Here is a 25,634-nt window from a genome sequence, read left to right on the forward strand (position 1 = left end):
GCTCATGCGACAAGAAGCTCCTGTGCCAGGGCTGCAGCTGGAGGACACTGCTGCAAACACGCGCACACCAGCAAAACCCGCAGCCTTTGCTCTGTGCTTCGGGAGCTGTTGCTGCATGCTTGAGTCCATGAGGTTAAGAACCGGGGCTGAAATTCATCCCTCAGCAGAGGCCCAGCACGAGGCTTGCTCACTGCTCGCATCCCCAGGTCCGCGTACCACTTGCATCCCATAGGGCTTAAGTGGAGCGTAAGTGGACCCTGGGCCTTGCGCTGGCGGCCTGCCCGGCACTGGATTTCAGCTCCGAGCCCAGGCCTGCAGCTCTGATTCATGCACGTAATCCTGCTGAGGTCAGCGGGTTTCATCCTGCTCCCACCGCAGCCAGCGGGACGGTTCACACGAGAGTGGCAGGGTCAGGCTCTGTGTTTGCATGCGCTGTAGAAAATGGAACAATTCAGATTAAACCAATTAAATTTTAACAGGTCTGGAAAGCGTTTTATTACATAATAAACAGGGGGGGATTAGCCGTGTCAGGCTTTGGTGTGTGTGTACTCGCCGAGCGGATCCTTGCTGACCGCGGCACTCGGTGTTCCTCCCGGCTCAGGACCTCCCCGCGCCGCCGCCGGGGCCGGTCCCCAGACAAACACATGGCACTGTGAGCGCAGCTGCACGCTGGCTCCTGTTCCCGTCCGAGGCGTCCCCCGGAGCATTCTGGGTGCAGTGCTTTTCCTAGCCCAAGCAAAGCCTTTTCTAGAAGAAATTTCGCAAGCCGCTCCGCGGCTGTTTCTGCAGGCGTCCTTTCGAGACATGGAAAGCCTCGTGCCTCGGCACAGGCGTGTTTGTGAGGAGCGAGAAGCCAGGCTGCATCTGTGCGAGGTGCTGACACGTCTCATCTTGGAAACAGAGCCGATAAGTTCCTCTTGTTTAGGGCATCTCCCCGGCAGCCAGTCCCCACTTCTCTCGCTGCTTAATCGAGATTCCTCCGGCTGCAGGCAGGGCTTGTTCCCATGCGGGTGAGGCCATCCTGGAAATGGCTGCCCCCAGAGCTGGTAAATGTGCACCACCGTGTACACAGTGTGGCTTTGCCAGGGTGTTCTCAAGTTAAGCAGGCTTCGAAATCACACCAAATCCAGCCTTCCTTCAGCAGAAATCATGCTGCAACTTCGGCTGTGCTGCAGCTTTCCCTGGGGTGCACGCAGGCGGTGCAGAGGCAGTGGCACTGCTTGGTGCGGTGGCACTCCCGTAGGGGCTCCGGGGCCCTGAAGGGCTTCATCCTCTGAGCTGGTAACACGCCACCAGACAGCTCGGCAGCGCTGAGCACAAACACCCCACCTCCTCCAAGAAACCTTCTCGCCTACCTGCAGCCGGGGTGCAGGAGCAGGACATGGGGAACCTCATCCTCGCTGTTCCCAGTGGGCAGCCCCAGGCAGCACGGCACGGAGGGCTCGAATGGAGGGTGTTTTGCATGCCGCTTCCCCAGGCAGCTGCAGGCGAGCTCCCGGTGCCGTGGCATGTTTTTCCCTGGAAGTGGAACGGCTGCCACGGGTGGAGACTGCGGCATGTTGAGGGGAAGCGAAGGAAAACAGCTCCCTGTCTGGCTACTGTGGCTGGAAAGGTTAATTGCGGAGCGTGCACTCGGTCCGCGCACTTTTAATAAACACCCATTCTTTCGTTTTCCTTTAAAATAGTTTTCGCGTTTTGCCATTGCGGCTCATGTTGCTTCCTCCTGCGACAGCTCCTCGCCAGTGGCTGCTGCACAAACAGAGCAGCTCCTGGGTCCCTCACGCAGGCAGGCAGGTGGGAGATTTGAAGGTCTCTGTTAATAGTTTATCTCTGAGTTAGTTTAATGAATTCTCCTCGTAATTACTGCGCAGGAATTGTTAGTATATCCCGATGAATCAGAACTTTCTAACAACAACTCTGGATGAAATTATAAACTGTTTTTCTATCTTGGAGTGGAGGCTTGAGAGAGGATTCCTAATTGTTCTTGTCCCCTCTGGGGCCAGTGCCGGATTATCCCACACAGGCTCACAGGCTTCTCTGCAGACTTGTTTTTAGTCTATCAGTGGGCTCTCTGCCAGTCCTAAGAGATGGGGAACTCAGTTTTCCAGATTTAAATCCCCCCTCCACCCTTCCACTCCACTTACACCTCTAAGGAAGAGCATGGATTAGAGAGGATTTGCCCTTGTGGGGCTTCGGGTTGGGTTTGTGAAGATGTGTCCTTAAAAGCTTGCCTTTTTTTTTTTTTTTCCTCATGTAAATCCGACTCCCATCTTTGCACTGGGAATGGGCAGAAGCTGGGCCGTGCTGCTTGGAGAGCAGACACCTCCCATTTCACCACGAATACTTGCCTTCCAACGGCATTTTGTTTGCGAGGCAATGGCTTGCCTGGGAGGACAACCAGGTGGTCGTGACGCTGGTGTGCCTAGTGCCTGGGGCAGGGCATGGGTGGCACTTTGGGAACAGGACGGGGGTGACCCCTCCTGCTTGCTGTGCTTCAGGCACACATGCAAAAGGCTGGATGGGCCCAAGACTCATCCAAAACCTGTCCCCATGCTGGCAGAGCTGGCTTTCTTGGTGCGACTCATGGCTTATCTTTGTGCCTGTCACGTCCCAGTGCACTGGAGCCCATGGCCAGCCGTGTTGGGTCACCTCCACCAACACTGCCAACAACCTTTACAACGGTGTCACGCCAATTTTTGGGCACACGGACCATGGCAAAGGTGGCTGGGCGTCAGCACGGGGCTAAGGCAGCTCTTCCTTTCCCCATCCCCGCCATGGCGGGGCGGGAAGGGGCCACGCCGCCGGCCATTGCCCGTCCCGCTGACGCCTGTCTGGCTGCCGGGACACCCCGGCGTCCCCATCCCAGGCACGTCCCCAGCGCCCGGCACGGTGCCGCGGGGCCACTCGGGCCCAGGCGCCCTTCTCCAAACATCCCTCCCGCCGCGCGCCCGGTACCCCCGCCGCCCGCCCCCGCTGCCCCGTGCACCCGCCCTGCTGACGGCGGGGAAAGTCGGAGCCGTGTCCTTGCGCCGACCTTCGGCTGACCTTCCAGTAACGCTCGAGAAACCCTCGGAAAGGCTTTCTCATTGTGCAGCCCCAGGGTTTCCAGGGAATTAGTCAGCAGGCTGGAATTGTGCTCTGTGTATGTGACCCCCCCGCTCACCCTCCCACCCCCCCCCCCGCCTCTCCCATCGCTGGAGCCGGACCGGTCCAAGAGATATGTTGCCAGGGTGACAGCGAGGTGTGATGGATGGACAGAGAGTGGCTGTGGAGTGGCAGGGCCGCTGGTCAGTAACCCAGGGCTGTGTTTATAAGAAGGAAGAGGCTGTTTCCTGGAGCTAACATAATGCAGCTCTAAAAAAGGCAGGGGAAATACATCATGCGAGGAGAGCGCAGCCCGGGGAGGGGAGGGCCGCTGGGGAGCCCAGCACCAAAGCGAGCCTGCAGGTCAAGGTGCCTTTGACAGGGGCCTTTTTTATAGGCCATTTGCGTGAGAGTTCGCTGCTGTTTCTCTGCAGCCCTGACAGCGGCTCAAGGCCCAGCCGGGGATCGGGGAGGGTCTAATCTCAACCGCCGCTTTCCAGCCCTTCGGCGTGGGACCCGCTGATTTATTTAGAAAATAAATAACGCTGGCTGACTATTGTTCGGAGTGACAGCCCCCCCGCGGCAGGCAGGAGGAGGTGTGGGGAGCTGGGAAAGGACCGGGGGCTGAAGGAGCAAGGGGCTGGCCTGCAGCCCCCGGCCCGGGCAGGGCGATGCTCCCAGCCCTGGCCCCTGCCCACGCTGGGGGACCCGGGGTGTCCCCAGGACACCTCCCACAGCAGCAGAGGCGAACGGCACGGCGTGGGGACATCTACCCTCCTTCTCCATAGCCCGCTTTGGTGGGTTTCCTCCCTTTTTGTTGAATTGCAGGTGTGTGAGTGCCCGTACCTGGTGTCTCCCACAGGGTCTTGTCCCCGTGTCTGCTGTCACCTCCCAGCCTCAGCTGTGTCTCCCCTGCGGTCACCCGCTCTGTCCCGGCGTTGTCACCACCAGGGTCTGGCTGCTCCGTGCCACTGCACTGCAGGACAGTGCTTGGGCTCCTCTTCTGCAGGAGCCAAGCCCGCAGGTAGCCGTGGCACCTCTGACCCTGCACTGTCCCAGCGCCCCACTCTGCCATGCTCTGCTCGGGGAAGCCAATCGAAGCCCCAGAAAACAGCACTGGATTTTTTTTTTCCCTGAAAAAAAAAAATAATTCAACATTTTAGAAAAGAATTTCACATGCACAAACACAAACCTAACCTCATCTGGCTGTAAGTTGCAGCATTTTCTACATAGGAACAAATTGCTTCTATCGCAGCTGAAAAATTACAAAATCTTAAAAATATTTTTTTATTATTATTATTCTTTCTTCTGCGATTTTATTCTTATAGCTCTGAAATAGCTGAGCAAATGACATTGCATTTATTTTTTCTTTTCTCTTTTTCTAAGAGTGCAAACGCTTAGAAAAGTGACAGCATAGCGAAAACAAGATGAGAAAACAGAGGAGGAAATCTCATGCAAATGTCCGGCTTTCTTCAAGCAGCTTCAGGGTTGGGGAGAAAAAGGAGACAATGGAAATACAAAAACATGCTGTTTCCACATTTTGATTGAATTTCTAGCTTAAGAAACTGAACTAAAAAATCAAAATTTTAATTAAAAAAATAATTTCAAAAAATCCCATAGAAAAGTTAAATGAAAAGCTCTGTTTTCCATATAATAGTTTTCAACTGAATTCATTTTAGGCAAGAAAATTATCAGTAATTTTCATAACTTATTTTTTTACATTTTTAGTAACGATAATTCTACCTTATAAATAAAATTTCTCAATTTCCAACTTTTCAGCAAATATTTGGGTTTGGGTGCTGTCCTCACTGCTGTGGGAGTAATTTTTTATTTCAAGTGGAGCCTCATTTTTGGCTCAGATTTTTGCTTTTCCCTTTTTTCTTCAGAGGAGTGTTATGTCTTCAGTGCCGTTCAGACTTCCCTTCTCTAATTCATGCAAATACCACGTCGTGCACAAATTCCTCAATGAGTTTAAACTCGTTATTATTTATTAATCAGCAAACAATTTTTTTTTTTGCAGCCCCGCCTGATTGCTGCCTGAAAACCGCTTTCTAAAGAAGCATTTGATGAGTATTTGTATATTTAATGTTTGCATTGTTCTAAGTGACTTTTAACATTACGTTCTCTCACCCGCTTTCAGTTCAAACCGGCGTGCTCACACGCACTTACATTTGAACGCGCTTGCAGCTCGGATTTTATGCAGCTGTATTGAACGGCTCGGAAAATAAAAATAATAATAATAATAAAAAAAAATCCATATTGTTGATTTCCTTGGTTTGCCGACACATCCATCACTGCTGCAGCGGCAGCGCTCTGTGCTGGGGACTGGCCGCACCCAGCAGCCCCAGCCCGTGGCCGGGTTTTTCCAAAATGATGTTTTTTGTGAGCTCTTCTCGCTCGGTTCCCACCCGCCCCGTGGACACGGGCTGGCCGGGAGGGAACGAGGCCGGCTCCGGGGCCGTGGGGACTCATCCTCCCAGCTCTGCAGCTTAAGGCCGCCCGGCTCCTCTGCGAGCCTCCCCAGGTGGCCATGATATTTCTAAAGGACTCGTCCCCGTGCCGCAGTAAGCTCATTAGCTAATTCCCTTATTACGCGGCACCAACTGAAGCATGTATGTTTGGGTTTGCAGGCAGCCCCCTCTCGCCTTCCCCCCCCAGCTTGCCTCGCCTCCACCGCGCTCCCTTCTCTTTGTTTTAGCCAGGAAGGCGGGCTTCTAAAATTTCCCTTGGCTCGGCCATTTTGGGCGCGTGCTCATCCCTCCCTCGCCCTTCCTGGGGTGTTTGCTTGGCTCCCGCAGCCCCCAGCCAGAGGGGCTGCAGCCGGTGGTGCGGGCAGGACCCTGCTTGCCCGGCGCCTTCGCCTCCACCAAAGTGGCTTTTCGGGCCCGTTCACATTGCCCTGTCAATCTCGGAGCCCGGCCGGGCGAACGTGCTGAAGGTTTGGTTCAGACAAAGAGAGGCACGGGGCTTTCCAGGCATGGAGGCAGCAGCGTGGAGGCCGGGCAGAAGGATGTGTGGTGGTCTTTGCATTACCCCCACTTTGGAGAGGGCCCGTTGGGTCTTGTGGCTCATCGGCAAACAAATGCCGAGCACGCTGGATGCTCACCCGCCACCACCGAGCCTCTCGTCCCCAACCATGGGGAGCCCGGGGGCCTCTTCCCTCACCGCCAGCTCCGGGAGGAGCCCGGTCACAACCCCTGGCCGGGGAAGAGGGACGGACCCGACATCCCACCCTCTTCCTTCTGGGGGGCCACATGCCGCAAGGTCCACCTCGCGCCGGCGCTTTCCGGCCCTCTGTGAGAACGTACAAATTGTGGCTCCTTCATTGACTTTGAAGAATGTCCCTTTATTCACAATGTTATTTCCTTTAATCACTGTGGGGTTGCAGGAAATCTTCTTGGAAAATTATTTCAGATTGGCTGGAATCACCGTACGGTCGCAGGGATGGAAAACTCACTTGAACTTGTTTTCATTTTACCCTAAAAAGTCACTGTCCCCAGAAGGTTCAGATGAATTTGGATAAACATGTGAGTTCCGAGGATTTTGTTGTTGTTGAGCAGTTTTCTTCCTTTTTTTTTTTTTTCCCAAAACGAACCTCTGCATCTTTCCAAGTTCCTGAGCTTTACTCAAGACCAGGGGTGCAGAGTCAAAGGAAAAATGGGACATTTGCATAAACAGAATGAAGACAGGCAAATACATCATGAAGGGACATGACATGCAAGTAGAGATAACGAAGTAAGTGGCAGCTTTGGCTGTCACCTAAGAGCCACAACTGAATTTTATTCTACTTGCGGATATCTATGCTTGCCAATAGGGAAGACACAGAAGGTGTGCTCAGTGTCGACGTTCACGGGACTTTGGTTCCCTTCCTACATGAAATTCTCATGGGCAAGGGAGAGGAACACGGTCTAAATGAATGAGATCTAGATGGACGTGAGTATGCATTGAAGCAAAACTGTCTGGAAAACTGTGTTGAAAGGGGAGTTACCAGGATTTAACCCTCAGATGGGACCTGCTCTGGACCTAGGCCTGGCCAATGCTTTCATGGGATCTTCACCTTCAAGCAACGCCGGTCTGGGAGGGCCTGCAAGAGTGCAGCTCAGCTTCTCTTGACTAACTGGAGAAATCTGAAAGAAAACTGTAGATAAAAAAAAAATAAGGCTTTTCTTTGAGTTGGGGAAAATCAACTGCACACCCACTAACTGTGCATTGAGCAAGCTTGCTTGGTGGGAAGGTAGCTGGAGGTGATGGTGGGTCCCAAAGGGAGCGCGAGCCAGCAGTGTTCTGAGTGAGAAGAGCGAAGTGAGGCTGGGACATATAAACAAGGTGTTTGTGGGACACCCAGTGTAATCCTGCCTCACTCAAAAGTGTCAGCCTGAGTGCTGGGTCCCACTTTGGGCTGAGCGTCTCAAGTTATGGTTCTGGGAGGAAGCCCAGGGAAGAGCAAGAGTGATCAGAAATTCAGAAAACATGACATACAGGAGGAGGCTGAAGGACCAGGGTAGCTTAGTATCAAGAAGAGACGACTGGAGGGAAATAAGATAAAAGTCTTCAAATGCATAAAGCTCTGCTACAAAGCAAGAGATAATGGGCTATTCCTTTTTTTTTTTCAGGGTGGAAAGAACGAGAAATCATGGGCTCACCCTGCAATGACTGCAGCAAAGGAGATTAAAACTCGTTTTTCTTGGGAGCTGCCTTCACCACTAGCGGCTCCTTGTAGGCAGAGTTTAGACAAAACCTCCACCAGGAAGGGTTTGCCTCCTTCGGCGGCAGGCAGACAGGCTGGGTGACCTTTCGAGGGCCTTCCAGGCTTATTTTTTATGATTCTGTGAATACGGATACTAGAAAGAGAGAAGATCATTTTGCCTCTAGCCAGTCTATTCGGGACTGGTCCTTGCCAGGTGTGTTTTTCCTCGGCTGTGGATGCCGTCCAGGTTTCCGTCAACTCCATCAGCATTTTTGTTATTTAATCTGAAGCACTTCTTCTTCTACATTTTTATTTTTATAAATCCAGTCTTTTCCCCATTTCTGTGGTTCTTCTTCTCCTAGGAAGGTCATACAGGTCATATGCCTCGTGTGGTCCCCACCAAGCCCTGCACAGAGAGACCTCCTCTTCCCCATCCGATTGACCATGTGCCTACGTTGTGGGATCCCAGAGCACCCTAGGGCAGACCCAGCCTTGCTTGTGAATCTGTCTGGTGACAGACCCATGGTGTTGCAAGCTCCTGTCTCGCTCGTGGTTTCGCTCCCACCACAAGGCCCCAGTGGGTCATCCGTGGGCTGCGTGTTTTGCTGTTTGTAAAACAGGGCTCACAACAGTTGCCCCAGTCCATCTGCGGGCCCACAGATGTCAACTCTTCCGTGTTTACGCCAAGTTCATGCAATGTGAATTTCTGTGTGTGTACTGAAAACATGATACATTTTTACTCACGATGTTTAAGAGCAGAGTTAGTCATTAGATCACCTATTCTGATCTCCCCAAGTGCTGCATCTTATTATTCTTTTGGGATCCAAATAACTTGGGTTTTCACTCAAGCATCTGGTCTGGAGAAGTGAGGGAGCTCAGAGATTTGTCTTACTGACTAATGGTTAATCCAGCGGCTAATCAGCATTGCTCAGAAAATGAGTGTCTTATTTCTTATGCAGCTTTGTCTGGCTTTTAATTTCCAGGCATTGATTCTTGTTCTGCCTTTTTGGCTGGAATAAAAACACTTTGGTACATGGTATTTTCTTACTATCAGAGTACTTGTGCATAGCAGTCAAATTTCTTAAGCTTTTTTAAGAAGAAAACAGGTTGAGCTTGATTCTGTCACTGTGGGGTGCATTCTCCTGCCCTTGTGTCTTTTCCGTGGCTGTTTTCTGCACCCTCTCTCATTTCACAGAATAATTTTGGCCTCGGGAGCTCTGGCGGTACAGCCCGCTGGTCAGGCCTCCATCAGTCAAATTTTGGAAATGTCTGAAGATGGAGATGCCACCGTCTCCCCAGTGCTGGTGCTGCTCTCAGTTTTCAACCCACATTCCCCTCCCCTTCCAGCCCTAGTCTGGCTGTGAGGGTGCTGTGGGAGACGAAAATGGTGAGGGGAAAGGACATCTTCTGCAGGTTCTGAAATGGGGCACCAGGCCAGGCCCGGGACCTCCGTGTTGGCCCCCCTATCCAAGCTGTGTTTGGATGCAGGACACCACATATCAGCTCCTGTTCCCCATGCTCCTGGCTTCACATCCCAGGCTGCAGCTGCTTCATGGTCCTGACATCAGGCTTACATGTAGGTTTTGCTTTGACTTGGTCACAGCAGGCAACTCTGTGTCCCTGTCCCGCAGCAGGATGCCAGCAGCCAGTTCGTGCTGCCCCTCGGTCTGGTTGCATCCAGAGCCAGAGCCCTTGAGGGACATTTCTTGACAATTGGCTTTACTTAGGACAAATATTTGATCAGAGTGCTGTAGGATGCTAGGCTAAGCACCTTGCAGATATCTGTGTGAGATATCCACGGCCTCACTGCTCGCTGCTCCTTCGAAGCCGCTGCTTTTGGTCCTTCGGGCAGTTTGCGTCCACACTTCAGTCCCCCATTGAAACCTATTTGTTTCTAATTTTCGAGCAAGAATTCCTAAGAAGATCCTATTAAGACAGCTATGAACTAATAATATCTTCACCATATATGGTGCATTTCACCCTCGGTTTGTGCGCGGCTGTAAGTATATGCTGCAGTGCGTGCTGAACGCCGCCAGCTGCTTGCCACACTGCGGTTCTTACCCAGCACGGCCCCGTGCTCTGCAGGGGCCTGGGGGCTGGCCCCTTCTCCCACCAGGTATGTTTTGGCCAGGCCCCTTCTCTGCCTTTAGTGAGGCATCGAAACTGGCTGTGCCTGGTCTGTGCCGTGCTGGCACTTCTGTGCTTTCACAGCATTGCATTTCAAAGGCCTGGTTGCAAGGAGGCGCATGCATGTTACCTGCAAGTCTGGCCAAAAATCTGATGCTGCAGTGCACAAAGGAACCCTGCAGCTCTGGAGAATGTGCCGTTTTGATGCTCACAAAGGAAAAATCTTTGCTTAAACCTGGGGTACAGCATGGAAAGTGCTAGCATTATATCCCTGCCATTAGCCCTACTCAGTTTTGTTTCTTATTCTCCCATGCATGGCACCACGGCTGGGCTATTCCTCTTCTTGGAGGTGGCCAAGGCAAGAGCGACTGCAAAAATGACAGTGACATGTGCCAGGCGCCAGCAGGTCCCAGCTCCGGAGGGCAGGTACGTCCCCAGGTGCCAGCCCTGCCAGTGGGACGGTGCTGGGACACCTCTGCATGTGCCCCAGCAGGTCAGCCCACCGAAACCTGCCCAAATGTGCTGGGGGCTCTTTAATGGCCAGGCAGGGGGGACAGACCTGGTGCTTCCAGGTCTCCTCTCATGACATCCGCCGAGTCCCATTCCCGCACTAATCTTGTCATTCTATCCAAAACAATTATGGAGGGCTTGTTGTTTTTGGCACGATCCTTTATTTACAAATCCCATCCTGCTTATAGCTCATGGTTTCATTATCCTCTAGATGTTTACAGAGCTCCTTTTCTTAATATTTGTGCCATTATTTTACTAGGGACCCGGGTGAGACTTTCCAGACAGTGATTGTCTGGCTCATCCTCTCCCCCACCAGCTCTTTCTGGAGAAGTGCACGTTCCCCCACTCTTGTCTCTGCCCTGGGTGCCCTCTCTGTTGTACCTGTGCCACCGACAACCTCCCTGAGCCTCCAGCTCCTGATCATCACCTCTCCTCCGCACTGCCTCCCCTGCTCTCCCTGCTCCCAAACTTGGGATGTGGGTGCGTGTCTGGCCGTGGGAGCAGTCCCTCGGCTGGCTTTTGGCTGCCAGAGGACCGTGTCCTGGGAAGGCAGCCGGTGGCAAGCCCGACACTGGGATTTGGGGGTCATTTGCATGGCACAGAGGTGGGTTGCTGGCTTGTGCTGTGTGCCTCGCTCTGATGCTCGCTCCTGCCCGTGGGCTGTCTGTCACAGGGTCTTGTTTAACCTTCTCTGCCACAATATCTCGCAGCCTTTAATCTGTTTATCCTCGTAACCCTGCGATGAGGTAAAGCAGCGTTATCCTCATTTCAGAGGTAGGGAACCGAAGGGAGCCTTTTCAAATGCAGATCAGTGCTTAATGATGCAGAGATAAAGATTTTAAAAACATGCCCGAGACAACAGGCATGAGGCGTGTAACCGAGCTGGCTGCTTCTGCAAATCCCATTAAGCGCCTCTGCCTTTTCCAGCTCTTGTTGTCTCAGGGCAGTGCTGGCAGAGCAGCAGGGACACGTGGCAGGGCCAGGCACGGGGGTGCCCGGCGTCTCAGCCTCGGGGCCCCAAGCAGGGCTGGCAGAGGCAGCAGTTCAGCCTCCCAGGGTGCGCCGGGGTGCCAGGGGACACACAGCCCCCACACAGAGCACACCCTGAGGTGCACCAGTGCTCGAGAGCCTCTGCTGTTTTAGGACTAGGAACTAAAGCAATGGATGTATGCATTGAAATGTGAGGTGGGGAATGTGTGTGAGCACCTGCTTGGCTGAGCTCTGGCCACTAAAAGAGAGGGAGGGCGTGGGGAGCTGGACCAAAGGATGCTCTGCCCAGGAGGAGTTTCTCTTTGGTTACGAGGTGCAAGTGCTCTCTGTCCACGCAAGGCAGGCAGCGCCGCACACGCTGCGCCATGAAATGGAGAGCGAGCGATAACCAGGGGCTCGCTGTGCTGCCCCTGCCTGGGCAGCTGGTGGCTGCAGCCGAGGTGGTTAAAAGCCAAGGCTGCGGGAGGTGTTGGTGCCCCTGCGGGGCTCGCTGCAGGTCTCGCTGCTGCTCCCGGGCAATTGTTGCTGTGCTTGTGGGAATGCGGCGGCTCGGGCTGCGCAGAGGTCAGTGCCTTTGTCTTGCTGCAGGGAGTTTATCTCTGCGGATCTTGCCTGCTTTCCTGGGTCAGGCTTCACCTCCTCTGTTATCAGCAAACGCAGGAACAGCCCATTCCAGAGCCAGGCTGCGGAGGAACCTCTCGACCCCCTTGCAGGGGGAGGCACCCCTCACATCCCATCCCTCCCCTGCTGGCGGGCACCACCAGGCCCTGAGGGACGCGGATGGGACCTGCAGGACCATGGTTGCCGTCCCTGCCTGTGGGCAGTGGGCAGGGCAGTGTGCTGGGAGCAGCAGTGCCGCACGTTTTGCATGGGTGCTCGAGGTCAGAGGCGGAGGATGAGGCAGTGGAGCCGGCAGGGCCATCCCCAGCCTCATCTTTGCTGGGTCTTCCACCCCAAATATGAGGAGGGGATAGGTCTCCATCAGCAGCACCGACGGCACCGACCCCTTCTTCCCCAAGCCGCCCCATCCGTGCGCACCCTCCCCTTCCCAGCAGCTCCTGCCGGACCCCTCCAGCTGTCTCCAAAACTCAAACCATTAGCATTTCCTGTTCAAACATTTCCAATAAATAAATGGAGACATCATGCCACAAGCCCACAAGTGACCCAGAGGCGGGTCCGAGGCCGGGATGGACACGACCACCCAGCGCCCGACCCCCTGGCTGGGCGCCAGCGCTGCCTTTGTTTGAATTCCCGGGTGAGTAAGCGCTTGGCTGACGCCAGCCAAAATGCCATAAGAAAATTATTTTTTTATATTAAATAAATTGTTTTCAGTAAATCTGCTCCTACACCAGGGTCCTGAACCTACCCGCAGCACGGGGTGCCCTGCAAGGAGCCGGGCTCCTCTCCCCTGGCCATGTCCTGGCCAGGCAGAGGGACAGACGCTGCCCGGAGGGGACAGCTGGGACCGGCTGTGCCGTGGGTGCTTCCGTCCCCCCTGTCCCCAGCTGCGCGAAACTCCGTGCCTTGACACAGCGATGCCTCACCCACCCTGGGGCTGGGGATGCTGGGGACCAATAACCGAGTCCCTTCTCCATTTGGTCCTTTGCACCCTTGGGACAGCATCTTCAATGCCCCAGGGCGCTAGGCTTCATTATCTGGGTGGCTCATGCAATCACCGCAGGCTCTGGGCAGCTCTGCTGCCCTCTGCCAGCAGGTGGGTGCTTGGGATCTGTGGCTGTTCCCAGAGCTGGTAGGAGAGGTTGGAGCCCAGGTGGGGGGTGTTCTCCCTTATTCTCGGGAGCACACAGGCCTTGTCCTCGCTGCACCGAGCTATTCTCCAGCTTCCAGAGCCTGGCTTTGGAGCTAGCCAAGCTTTTCATGGTGGGAATTAGGAAAACAGTGGGAATATACCTCCCAGTAATATTTTTATAATTCTATTTTACTGATGACAACACGTCCTGAAGGAACGTGGTGTTTTAGGCAACGTTTTGCTCTTGAAATTTTCTGAAACGTTTAAGGAGGCTGAAGCACTCTTCAAAAGAGGAGATATAGATGTTCTGCTCCTGGGAGAAGCATTCGTTTAGCAGCACGTTGTGCTCTGGCACCATTAGACTTCAGAAACTGAAATGCAGTGAAACTGCTTTTTAACAGATTCCTTTGATGGAAAAACTGGGGGCACCCGCGGGGGTGTCTGGGGGCTGTGCATGGGCAGTGTCCATTCCTGGCCATGCTGGGGGCCAAGCAGCTGCCGGTGCTGGGGCTCAGCGTGAAGGCAGCAGCGGGGCCCCTTCGAGGCTCTGCTGGTGCCCCGTGGTGGGGCCGGCAGCTCCGGCTGCCTCGGGGCTCAGTGCCATCAGCACTCAGAGGTGCTGACAGACGGACCCAGCGAGGGGCTGGTGGGGGCCGGAAACTCCTGATCCCTCTTTATCTGCCCCTCGCCCTGCTCTCTTGTCTCCCCGTCTGGCCTGCTATCTCATGCTCCTGTTCCTGGAGCTCCCTGCCTGCTTAGAGGCTGTCCTCCCCATGGTGCCTGCTCACTCACCAAAGAGCCCCCCAGAGCACCAGCCCTCCGTCCCGTGCCTGCATGCTGAGCATCGGCAGTGGCAGCAGGCAGGTGCCTGGGACGGGGCTCTGCAGCAGCTGTGCACTGCAGGTTGGAGTCTTCCCAAAAGATGCCAGCTGCTCCTGGGTACTGGGTACCAGCCCCAAAACAAGCTCAGGTTTTTCCCATGGCTCTTGTGCCACCCCCGATCCCACCCTGTTGCTTTGCACACCCACTGCTCCAGCTGGGCAGGGTGCTGGTGGGGACAGGGGGGTCAGGATCCACAGTTAATGTAGCTGCCCCTAAACGCGCTGCCAGAGATCAGCTAATCTGATAATTACAGCAACAAAAGCCATTTAGACAAACCATGACCTGACCCCGGGAGCTTGGAATGAAAACATTTTACCCTCCTCTGTCTGGATCCTGCACTGAGAAAACATCTGTATTCAGAGGAGGGCTGGGAAAACGGCCCCGCGCAGCACCGGTGGGAACGGCCGGGATGCTGCCCCTGCCTGCACCCTGCCTGTGCCCAGCCTCGGTCCTCTGGGACAGGCTCCAGGCTGCAGGAGGGCAGCGGTCCCCACGTCCCTGGGGTGCCTGAGCTGTGCGGGAGCCTTGCTGGCTGCCGTGCCCCCGCCGGAGGGGCTGAGTGCGGGGGGCCGTGCCTGCGTGCGGTGCACGCCCGGGGGCTGCTTCGCTCTGGGTAAGGTGTGCGAGCCTTCACGTTGAGTGGCAGGTCCTTGCTGGCTGTCAGTCTGCGGCAGGAGATGAAGGGAGGGCTGCCTCGGGGCCGGCTCCCATGTTTCTCTTGCTTTTCCATGCGTCTTGGTGGCACCCTTTGTGTAGGCTGGGGAGATGAAAGCACAGGGCCAGAGGGATGTTGCTAACGCACAGCCACCCGGCTGCCTTCTCCTTTGTGCCTGTCTATCTCGTTCCTGCATCTGTTCCCAGAGGAGCCCCAAACCATGCAGCCGAGGGCGCGCGACAGCGGCGGGGCTGGGGGCAGCCGCCGCACCAGCCGGTAACTCCTGCCAGCTCGGTGACCCCAGCCTCGCAGGCACGGGCAACGGCACAGAGCACACCAGCACTGCTGGGCTGCCCGGCAGTCCCAGAGGGAGGGGAGCGAAACCATGGCCATTTGGGGAAAAAGCTTTTTTTTTTGTTTTGTTTTGTTTCGCTGCAAGTGGCACCGCTCAGCCTGCCCCAGCAAGTGGCTGTGCGGTGGCTTGGCACAGCCAGCTCAGCAGGCAGTGCCACTGCACTGGGAAAGAGCTTGGTCCTGTCCCCAAGTGTCCCAGTGCTCTTGGAAGAGTGGTCGGATTAGAAACCAGTAAGGGCAGCGCGAGGCCGCCAGTCTGGGGACTCCCCTGCGTTTCTGTCTGCTCCAGGAATGGGAAGCTCTCCGCAGCCTTGGTTGGCCTTTCCCCTCGCAGCCTCCCACTCACAGTTTTGGCCCTTTTGAGCCAAAAACATAACCCAGCAGAGGTGGGCTACCCCCCTTTACCTCTGGTGCTCTTGTTCTCATCTGCTGCTTCCCTGCTCATCGCCTCTGCATTAGCACTGTCCACAGACCCCAAGGAGCCCGAGTGCTCCCCATTAGGTTCGGGGAAGGGTTTGGGTTGTGGTTAGGAGTTTTATTAGGGTTAGTGTTCGCGTTAAGTTTAGGTGCTGTGCAGCACCAGGCCATCAGTGTCACCGAGTGGCGGGGGTCAGGGCTGAGCACGGAACGAGGCAGGCTGGAAGCGGGACGGGGACACCCCCGGGCCGGCTCCGCTGCTGGCGCCCCGCAGGCGCGGCGGGCTGCTGGCGGGGCGGCGGCGATGCACGGGCCGGCTCTGCCCTCTACCGTCCCCCCCCCAGCACAGCCGCGGCTGCCGGCCCCGGCGGGAGGCCGCGGTGCCGCCGGGAGCTCGCCCCCCCGCCCCGTTCCCCCCCGTTATTAACCCTGCCCCGCACCGCGCCGCGCCGCGCTCCGGGCGCCCCCACGCGTGGACACCTCTCCCACCACCAACTCCCGCCGGCGCGCCGCCGCGCGCCACGACGGGGCGGGGCCTCGCGGGCATCCCACCAATCAGCGGCGGCGCGGCGTCACCGCCACGCTGACGTCACCGCGACCGCTCCGTCCCGCCACCGTTCCCCCCTCCCTACCCGCGCCACCTCCCGGTCGGCGCCCGGCCCGGCCGCTGATTGGCGGAGGGCTCGGGGGCGGGGGTCCGGCGGCTCGCTGATTGGCTGAGGCGCGCGGCCGCCCCGCCCCGCCCCGGCGGTGAAGGTGAGCGTCTCCTCCAGAGGCCGCGCGCAGCGCCCCGCACCGGCACCGGCACCGGCCCCGGTTACACGGCCCCGCACCGGCCATGGCCGCCGCCGCCTCCATCTTCGCCGCCGTGCCGCGAGCCCCCCCGGTCGCCGTGTTCAAGCTGACGGCGGATTTCCGGGAGGACGCCGACTCGCGGAAGGTCAACCTCGGCGTGGGCGGTGAGTGCGCGGCGGGGGGCTCCCGGTTAACGGGAAGGGGGGCGGCGGGACCGCGGCTGGCGGCGGTGCTGCTGCTGCTGCCCCCCGCGGCTCGGTAGAGGTCACGGTGACAGCCTTCCCTCCCCCCCCTGCCGGTAGCTTACCGCACGGATGAGGGGCAGCCGTGGGTGCTGCCGGTGGTGCGGAAGGTGGAGCAGATGATCGCCGGTGACGGCAAGCTGAACCACGAGTACCTGCCCATCCTCGGCCTGCCCGAGTTCCGCGCCAACGCCTCCCGCATCGCCCTGGGCGACGACAGCCCCGCCATCAAGGAGAACCGGGTGGGTGGCACCGGGACCACCGGGGGGGTCACCGGCACCGGGGGGTTACCGGCACCAGGGGGGACACCGGGACACAGAGGGCACCAGGACCGGGAGGGTGCTGAGACCGGGAGGGCACCGGGAACCCCCGCAGCACGGGGGGGCAGAGGTGTGGGTATGGCACTGGGAAGGATTTGAGGGTTTTTTCTGGCCCTGGTGGGCTGCAGGGGCTGGGTGCACCCCAATGAACCCCCCCCCATCGTTACGGGAAGGGCAGGACCCCCGGGCTGTGCCCGGGATTTGTCGCAGCCGTTTTTAACGGTTGCCCCCCCAGGAATCTGGAGTCGGGTAGCAGCCGACCTTCCCGGTAATAGGCAACTTCTAGACTGGCTGGGAATCTTTGTGCCGCAAAGTAATAGGAAAAAAACTCCAGAACAGAAAAAAAAAGGCTCTAGGAAAAAAATTGAGCCTAAAGTTAGAGGTGTCGGGGTGGGTCTGGGTGCTGAAGAGCCCTGAAGGAGGGGGTTTTCCCGGTGGGGGGACGCAGGAACCAGCCTCGGGTCCCCTCGCTGGGTGCCCGCGTGCTGACGGCCAGGCTCCCTGTTGCAGATCGGCAGCGTGCAGTCCCTGGGCGGGACGGGCGCCCTGCGCATCGGTGCGGAGTTCCTGCGGCGCTGGTACAACGGCACCAACAACACGGCCACCCCCGTCTACGTCTCCTCGCCAACCTGGGGTGAGTGCCGCTGCCACACGGGTCCGTCGGTGGCCGAGGGAGGCACACTGGGGTTCCTCGGGGTGAGGGCAAACCCTTCCTCTTCTGGGTGAAGGAATTGTCTCTGTATTTTGGGGAATTTAGGGACGTACTGGAGTAGGTGGCTTGCTGGGAGGTGGAGTTCACTTTTCTGAAACGCGATTTCTCTCCCCAGAGAACCACAACTCCGTGTTTCTGGATGCTGGCTTTAAAGACATCCGAACCTACCACTACTGGGATGCCGCCAAGAGGGGCCTGGACCTCCAGGGGCTGCTGGATGACATGGAGGTGAGGACACTGGGTGTGGGGTGGGCTGAGCGTGGTCCTGTGCTGTCAGAGCATCTCTGCTAACAGCACTGTGGGTGCCCAGAGCACCTCAGCCCTCCTGCAGTGTGGGTGCTGAGCCTTGTCAGTGCGTCTGACCGAAACCCGCTCTCTCACCAGAAAGCTCCGGAGTTCTCCATCTTCATCCTCCACGCCTGCGCGCACAACCCCACGGGCACAGACCCCACTCCAGACCAGTGGAAGCAGATTGCTGCCGTCATGAAGGTATGGGCTCCTGGTGGGGCTGCAGCCGTGCTGAGGGACGGGTTGCTCTGGGGCCAGCCGGAGGACTTGCAGCCAAAACTGGGCTCTAGGGAATGGCACGAGGTGTAGCAGGGGCTGGAAGAGTCCCACGGGGCAGGTGTTGAAGGGAGAGGCTGACAGGATGCTGCGCAACTGTGCTGTGAGGATAGAGGGCTCAGAGGATGCAAGCATCCCAGTTCTGCTCATGCCTCCAAGTTTTTATGCCTAAACTCAGTGGAATGGGCTGTGTTGAGGCTTTTCATGCTGGGAAGGTCATCCAGGGACACCTGCTTTTCACAGGTGCTGGACATTACGGTGTAAGACAGCGTATCTTTTGTGTCCTGCCTTATCCTCCAGAGTAGAGTTTTCTCCTACATTTGACCATTTCTTTGCCACTTTGGTCTTCATCATTTTTTGCCCCTAGTAAAAGGAAAATCCACTAGTCTGGTGTTGCTGGGCCATGCTTCTTTTTGTATTCCCCCAGAAGCTCAGTGGTCATTTGTCCCCCAATGGGGACAGCGGGGGGTGAAGTGAAAGCTGTGGGGAAGGGGTTTCCCTCTAACACTGTTCCTCCTTCCAGCGCCGGTTCCTGTTTCCGTTCTTCGACTCGGCGTACCAAGGTTTTGCCTCTGGCAGCCTGGACAAGGATGCCTGGGCTGTGCGATACTTTGTCTCCGAGGGCTTTGAGCTCTTCTGTGCACAGTCGTTTTCCAAGAACTTTGGTCTCTACAGTGAGTGTCCGGCAGTAAGCTGGCCACACCCAGACAGATGGGGCTGGCGTGCGGGGTTGGGAAAGGGGTCGGGGGGAGAGCTCTTGCTTCGCAGCGACGCGTGGGGCCGATGGCTCACGTCTCTTGGCTCGTCCACAGATGAACGTGTGGGGAACCTGACCGTGGTGGGGAAGGACGCAGACAACGTGCAGCGCGTGCTTTCCCAGATGGAGAAGATCGTGCGCACCACCTGGTCCAACCCTCCCTCCCAGGGAGCGCGCATCGTGGCGACTACGCTTACGTCCCCGCAGCTCTTTGCCGAGTGGTAGGTGTCACCAGCAGGAGAGGGAAAGGGGAAGCTGTCTCCACAAGTGTCATGCTCCAAACCAGCTCGGTGCCTGCCCTCACGCTCTGCTTTCCGCCTGCTGCAGGAAGGACAACGTGAAGACGATGGCAGATCGGGTCTTGCTGATGCGCTCGGAGCTCCGGTCTCGCCTGGAGTCCCTGGGGACCCCGGGCACCTGGAACCACATCACGGACCAGATCGGCATGTTCAGCTTCACGGGGCTGAACCGTAAGTACAAAGTGCCCTGGTGCTGCCGTAGGGAGGGGAAAGGAGGATTGGGAGAGGGAAGTGGTATCAAGGGTGAAATGGGCTGAATCAGGCCAGGCGGGGATCTCTTGGGTACCTTGCTGGAGTTCTGGTATCACTGCCTCTGTAGCAGGGCAGGGCTGAAGCATCAGCATTTCAGTGGCCAGTGCTGGAAGTCTCTTGCTCGTTGTGGAAGATCTAAGCAGCCCTGCCTGTTTTTTGGGGGCTTTTCTGGGCTGTGGGGTTACTGCTCTGACCTGATGTCCGTTTGCTTCCCCAGCTAAGCAGGTGGAGTACATGATCAAGGAAAAACACATCTACCTGATGGCTAGCGGGCGCATCAACATGTGTGGCCTGACTACCAAGAACCTGGACTATGTGGCCAAGTCCATCCATGAAGCCGTCACAAAAATCCAGTGAAGCACAGGAACAAGCAAACTTACATGAAGTCACCAAAGTCACCAAAGCTGTAGTGTGTAGTCCATGTATTTCCGTGCTCAGAGCTTGCCTTGTCCACACCTCTTGGGGTTTAATAAAGATGGGAGCAGTAGCTCAATCAGGGATAATCATGACTTTTTTTTTTTTTTTTCCTGAAATACTCCTTGCAATATGGTAAGCCAGTGCCCCAGGAGGTGAGGGCAGCATGAGCTGCCTTGGCTCTCGTTTGACTGACAGTAGCCTGGTCTTCAGGCACTTAGAGCTGCATCTTTAGCACATCCAAATCAACTCCATGTAACTGATTGTTTTGATCTAGGCTAAGGCCAGTGCCAGTGCAATGCGCTATGGGATAACAGCCCAACAGTTGGGCTCATACGGGTTGTGAATTAATGTTACTCAATAGTATTTTGTGGAGGGGCAAGGCCGTTGCTGGCTTTCCCCTACCAATTTCTGAGCCTTATGCGAGCAAACGTTCATAATTGTAATAACTGCTTTGTGTTGCTGACAGAAAATTAAATCTCCATCTCTGAACACTACCCCTGCCTTGTGTGATATCTTCCCAGTGTTAGCAGGTTGCTGCTGGAGGAAGAGCCCACGCTGCGGAGCTGTACCACTTAGCACAGGAAAGCTCAGCACTGAAGGTGACTCCTCTGTACCTTGCTGCTTTCAGGCCGTGTTGGCCTCTTCCAGGCTGAGGTTAAAGTCTTAGCATATTGCTTTGTCTACTCTGTCTCACTCCTTGTGTTTCAAGGGTTTCCCTTTCTCTTTGCAGTGTGTCATATCTGATGATCATGGTTACTACTCAGTGGAGCACAGCCCTGTTGGAAGAGTGTAGTTTGGAGCTCCCTGTGACTCCGTGTGAAGCTGACCAGTTTCTCACGTCTGTCTTGTTCCTTCCTCTTTCTGCCACTGTGCTGTCCAGCTTGCCCTGTCTGCCTGTGCTTCCTTGCTGGATGCTGGCGTGTTACCCCACCATCTGGCCGTCTCTCCCTGGCCTGTGGATCCTTCCTGCTTCCCCTTGTCAGCACGCTGCTGGTGAACTACCACCTCCTATGGCTTCAGTGGGTTCTGCCAGCAACAGCCTGGGTTTCTGGCACTGACAAGGAGCGGGGACCATCTGCTTCTGTGTTTGCAGATCTGTTTGGGAGCTGACATTACCACCTTGATACAGCAGACTCCTGCCAAAACCCTGACGAGGAAAGGGGAACAGGGTTAGTCAGTGACAGTCACTACCGTCCTGATGGATTTTGCTTGTGCTGCAGCTTAGAAAGCAAAGGGGGAAATTGTTGTTTCCTTCCTGTCTGCAGTGTGCCTCTTGGTTGTCAGGGGTCTTTGCAACGAAGCAGAATGCCTTGTGGCCTTCAGGAATCTTCCTTGCCACTGTTATTGCTCCCCTTGTTGGACCAAGGGGACTCGTGTGCCCCGCTGTGTCTGTCCCTCTTCAATCAGTCGCTCACATCCCACAAGTCAGTGAGGCAGAGGCAGCCTTTGTGCAGAGGGACAGGTGGGGGGCTTTTTCTCCTCTTGGTGTCCACCCACAGTAGGGGTGATGATGGTCAACAGGTGACTTCCAGGGTGATTGCAGGAGAAAGTCAAGGAACCAACTTGTGTTAGTCCTGACCTCTGGCTCTACTTCCTAGAGACCTGTAGGTGTGGAGCCTGGCCCACCCGCGTGATCTGTGCTAGCACTTTGCTGCACTTACCAGGCTTCTTTTTTCTAATGAGTGACCTAAATTTCTCCTTCTCTGTGGTGTAAGCTCATTACCATTATCCCACTTACCATGGCAACAGAGAACAGATTATTCCTTTTCTCTTTTCCAAAGGCTTTTTATGTGTGTGAAAACTTCCTCTCCACCTCCTTCACCACCTCAGACGAAGCGACCCCGTTGCCTTCAGCCCCTCGGGGTCGGCTGTTTGCCAGCCCTTGCTTTCCTCTGGCCTCCTGGCTGTTGCTTTCTGCCTCCTCAGCAGGGCAGTCCCCAGGCTGGGGTACACTTAGTCTGGCTGAGGTTTTATCAGCACGGCTGAACCGTGAGATTAGTTATCTGTCAGGCTGTGCTCCAGCACGTGTACCCCACTGCTGTGTTTGTGGTGGTGGATCATTAACTCCTTTCTCCTGCCCCAGTCCTCCTCTGAGGTCTGACCCTGCCCTGCTGAGGGTTGCCTGGTGGCAGGTCTGAGGGAAGGCCTGCCCCCCCCTCCCTTGGCCAGGAGCCTGTGTTCATGGAGGGCAGGGGGAAAATGGGAAGCATTTGTTGATCTGGATATCTGCCTCCTCCCTTGGCACACGTGTGTGAGGGTTTCTGGGCCACTGCAGTGCCTCCAGCCTGACCCAGCCCCCTGGCCTAGGAGGGTGTCCATGTGCCTCCTGTACCCCCCCCCCCCTCACGCAGACAGGGAGACAGGGCCTCACTCGGGGAGAAATCACCTTTAATGCTGATATCCCCGTTGCAGTCAGCTTCTACAAAAACTACGGCCTGGCCTGTGCCCCCCTGGGGGCTCGGCCCGAGCCTCCCTCACAGGGAGGACGGGTGAGCGCGGCGTGGAGCGGCCATCCCCCCCCGGGGAGGGCTGCGGCGATGGTCAGCGTGTGCTGCGATGTGCGTGGCGCCGGGCACGGCACGAACGTGTCCTGGGGCCCTGAGCTGCACGTGGCACCCCCCAAAAAGCATCTTCTCCTGACGGCGGAGACCACGTCCGTGCAGCGCCCGGCACCGAGGGGCTCCGGGCCTCGCGGGGATGGGGATGGGCAATGATGCTGAGGGCAGTTCGGGTCGGGCCGCCCCTCCCTGCGCTGCCGCAGGGAACGCTTCTCCCCTTTTCCTTCCTCCACCTCTTCCTCGGGACCAGATGCTACCAGGCAGCAGCTGGGCGAGGGCCCCGGGGCTGCTGTGAGCTGGTCCCTGCCGCCTGGGTGGTTCGGCTCCCCCAGGGGCTCATCCTTTCTCGCCTGGGGATGGGGCCTGCAGGGAGGGGCGGCGCGGGCAGGCGGGTGGGCAGCGAGCGAGTGCAGACCTGCTGCTGTTGGACGTGAGCCTCGCGGCGGGAGACCCCCATGCTGCAGACCTGGAAGACACACGGACAGCCCCCTGATGCTGCTCGGTCCTGCGGCACCCCAACCGAGCTCTGTGGCACGGGTGCAGACACGTTCCTATCTGTGAAAATGCACGAGTTGGGGGTCCTGCTCTCTCCCTAACCTCTGCTCCATCCCTGAGGGTGGCTGGACTCTGTTGCTGCATGCCCAGCCCCTGCTCCAGCCCCCAGCTGCATGTGCCTGCATGGGGCTGCCCTTACCCATGTCGGCTCTGAGTGGGTCTTTCTGCAGCCCTCCAACTCACATTGCTTCAACAACAGCAAACTTGATTTTCTCACTCTTAAACCAAGTGCCCTCCCCCTTGCTGGGGGAGGAATACCACAAGGAGGGCCAGGCTCTTACCTCTGGTCCACGTGGGCCTCCAGCACCGTGCTCCGGCCACGCTGCTGCTCAGGTGATGAGCGGGGCGAGGTTGGAGCTTTCCTCCGGCACCTTCTCACCTTCTGGAGACTGGCGCTGCCTGCGCCCACCTGCAGCAGTGGCACCAAGGGGGCTGGGGTGGGGTTGCCCCAGGGCTGGGGGCGAGGGTGCTCAGGGACAGGGGTGCAGGGGGTCGGGGGGGTGAGCCCTACGCGCTTCAGACCTGGGCAGAAGGGCGCTGAGCACCCCGGGGCGCTCCCTCCCCGGTCGGTCACTCACTCAGCGATCTCAGCAGCCTCTTGCCCAGGGTCTCCTCGTTGCTGCTGGGAGAGGAGCCGGTCCCAGCCTCCCTGCCCGGGGACTCTGCCTCCAGCCCGGTGCCGCAGCACTCCCTGTCTGCAAGAGCCCAGCCTGGCTGCAGCGCCCCGGGGCAGCACATGGCCTCGCCGCCCCCAGGCTCTGCCCCCGAACGGACTCACCCTGCTGCTTGCTGTTGTCCTCGTGCTCAGGCAGCTCCTCCTGGATGAAGGGGATGGCCTCCATGCGCAGGCACACGGACTCGCTGGGACTGCGCTGCCCCTCGGGCCGGCTGCCTGCGGGGACACGGGGCTGGTGAGGCTGCGGGGTGGCATGGTGGCAGGGATGGGGGCATAAGCACACGTGGCAGGCAAGGGGTGTCCGTGGGGTGACTCACACATGATGCTGTTCCTCTCGTTCAGGAGGGCGGTAGCATCCTCCTTGGGTGTCTGCGGGGTGCCCCGAGTGGTCGAAGCCTTGGTTGAGTCCCTGTCGAAGGCCTCCATGTCGGGGGACTGGGGCGAGCTGTCCATGCGGCTGGCCACCAGTGCGTTCTGGTACTGCTGCCGGGTGACCTGGGCACACAGAGACACGCTCATGGCTCAGCTGGCTCTGCGGGCACCGAGATGCTCCCAGGGATGCAGGAAGGGCCGGGGTGGGACAGCCCAGCCCAGCCCAGCCCAGCCCAGCCCAGCCCAGCCATACCTTGACAAACTGGACGTCGCAGAGGATGTGCACGGAGTAGTCAGGAGTGTAGATGTTGTTGCTGCTGCTGTAGAGCTGCGTGGTGCTGCCCCCGTAGTCGTTGTGCTCCCGATTTGGGGACTCGGAGCGGTTGAGCCCACTGCACCGCGAGGGTGACCGGTTCACTGGGGAGGGCCGGGGCGAGAAAGGATGAGAGGAAAACATTGTGCTGCCGAGCAGGCTTCTGCTGCTGGAGTAGGGCCAGGGGATCCCTGTCACCTCCAGAGGCTGTGCCCTTTGGCTCATCCCCCCTGGAGGAAGCCCTCATGGGGGTCCTCTCTGTCCCCTGCGCACCAGGGCGCTGTGCTCCTGGGGCCACCCCGCCGGCAGGCAGGCAGGCAGGCACGTGTCCCCAGTGCAGGGTGTCCTACCCGACGGGAGCAGGGCTGCAGAGGCCAGCTGGCCCGTCACTCACGTTGACCGATGGCCTCTGACACGCAGCGTGATGGATTTTGTCTGGCCGGTGATTTATTAGGGAACAAAGGCAGCTTGTTCCTTGCACGGGCAATGTCACCATTTTTTTTTGCTGACTGTGCTGCTGGAACGCCCTTCTATTACCTGGCTTCCCGGAAAGCAAGCCGAGCAGGGCAGCGTGCACGCAGAGCTGTGCGTAACCGCGGTCAGCAGCAGCAAGCAGCCAGAAAACTCAGCACAAACAGCACGTGCAGGAATTTAAACTTATGGAAACCACCCAGTAAAAAAAAAAGCCCAAGCCACCTCTGGCTCCCAGTTGCCCCCATCCCTTTCTTCATGGGCAGAGGGGGATGAGGCACCTGTGCAGCTCCCTGTGCCCCTGTGCTGCCCGCTGTGGGGTGCTGCAGGGTCACTGGGAGCTCAGGAGGGCCTGGCACATGCAGGGACCCCTTCCCTGAGCCACGCACCGTTACCTGGTGAGCCAGCCAGGGAGTCCCCTCTGCTGAAGGCGAAGGTACGGGACACCGAGACAGGCACTGCAAGAGACGGGTGTGGGGAAGGACGGGGCAGGCAAGGCACAAGGAGGTGGTAAGGAGAGGGACAGGCCAAGAGGAAAAATGAGGATGAGAATTGTGCCAGCAGCCCCAGGCTGGGCTCCCCTCACCCCCTCAGCTCCCACTCTTTACACCCCCTGGGGCTGTTCTGGGGGGAGGCACTCACCGGCCCTGAGAACAGGGACACCGGGAGGGACACAGACCCCAACGCTGTGAACAAGGCAAGGCTAGGGGGGACCAGCCCCTGCCAGGCTCTGTCTGCATGGTTACAGATCCCCCTGGAGCCACAGAGGGGGCAGAAAGCATCTTCTGCCCAGCAGCCCCATGCTGGCACCCTGCACGCTGCCTGCCCTCCACTGACTGGGCTCAGAGCAGGACTGCAACACCCTGGCAGCCATC

The 25,634-nt window shown here is 57.5% G+C and overlaps 2 protein-coding genes across 6 annotated transcripts in view; one reads left to right on the plus strand and one right to left on the minus strand.

The window, feature by feature from the left end:
• The first annotated feature begins 16,183 nt into the window (after window positions 1-16,183).
• On the plus strand, window positions 16,184-20,308 carry GOT1 (glutamic-oxaloacetic transaminase 1). Its single transcript, XM_068688230.1, has 9 exons — window positions 16,184-16,415; window positions 16,554-16,735; window positions 17,324-17,447; window positions 17,641-17,753; window positions 17,910-18,014; window positions 18,613-18,763; window positions 18,902-19,067; window positions 19,174-19,316; window positions 19,615-20,308. Exons 1-9 carry the CDS (start codon window positions 16,295-16,297, stop codon window positions 19,752-19,754), a joined length of 1,245 nt encoding a protein of 414 aa, XP_068544331.1. The 5' UTR covers window positions 16,184-16,294; the 3' UTR covers window positions 19,755-20,308.
• Window positions 19,808-25,634, minus strand: part of CNNM1 (cyclin and CBS domain divalent metal cation transport mediator 1) — a 29,877-nt gene continuing 24,050 nt past the window's right edge. For 2 of the 5 annotated variants that reach the window (XM_068688217.1, XM_068688216.1), the window contains exons 9-15: window positions 25,155-25,217; window positions 24,229-24,392; window positions 23,921-24,098; window positions 23,706-23,819; window positions 23,506-23,622; window positions 23,209-23,336; window positions 19,808-22,838 (exon numbers count right to left, since the gene is read on the minus strand). In XM_068688217.1, the coding sequence (XP_068544318.1) occupies window positions 23,257-23,336; window positions 23,506-23,622; window positions 23,706-23,819; window positions 23,921-24,098; window positions 24,229-24,392; window positions 25,155-25,217 (716 nt within the window). In that variant the 3' untranslated portion in view covers window positions 19,808-22,838; window positions 23,209-23,256. Of the gene's footprint in view, window positions 22,839-23,206; window positions 23,337-23,449; window positions 23,623-23,705; window positions 23,820-23,920; window positions 24,099-24,228; window positions 24,393-25,154; window positions 25,218-25,634 lie in introns of those variants that run through there. The other 3 variants (XR_011098219.1, XM_068688218.1, XM_068688219.1) reach the window with 3 other exon arrangements.

This window comes from Anas acuta, chromosome 7, assembly GCF_963932015.1.
Source record: "Anas acuta chromosome 7, bAnaAcu1.1, whole genome shotgun sequence".
Lineage (NCBI taxonomy): Eukaryota > Metazoa > Chordata > Aves > Anseriformes > Anatidae > Anas > Anas acuta.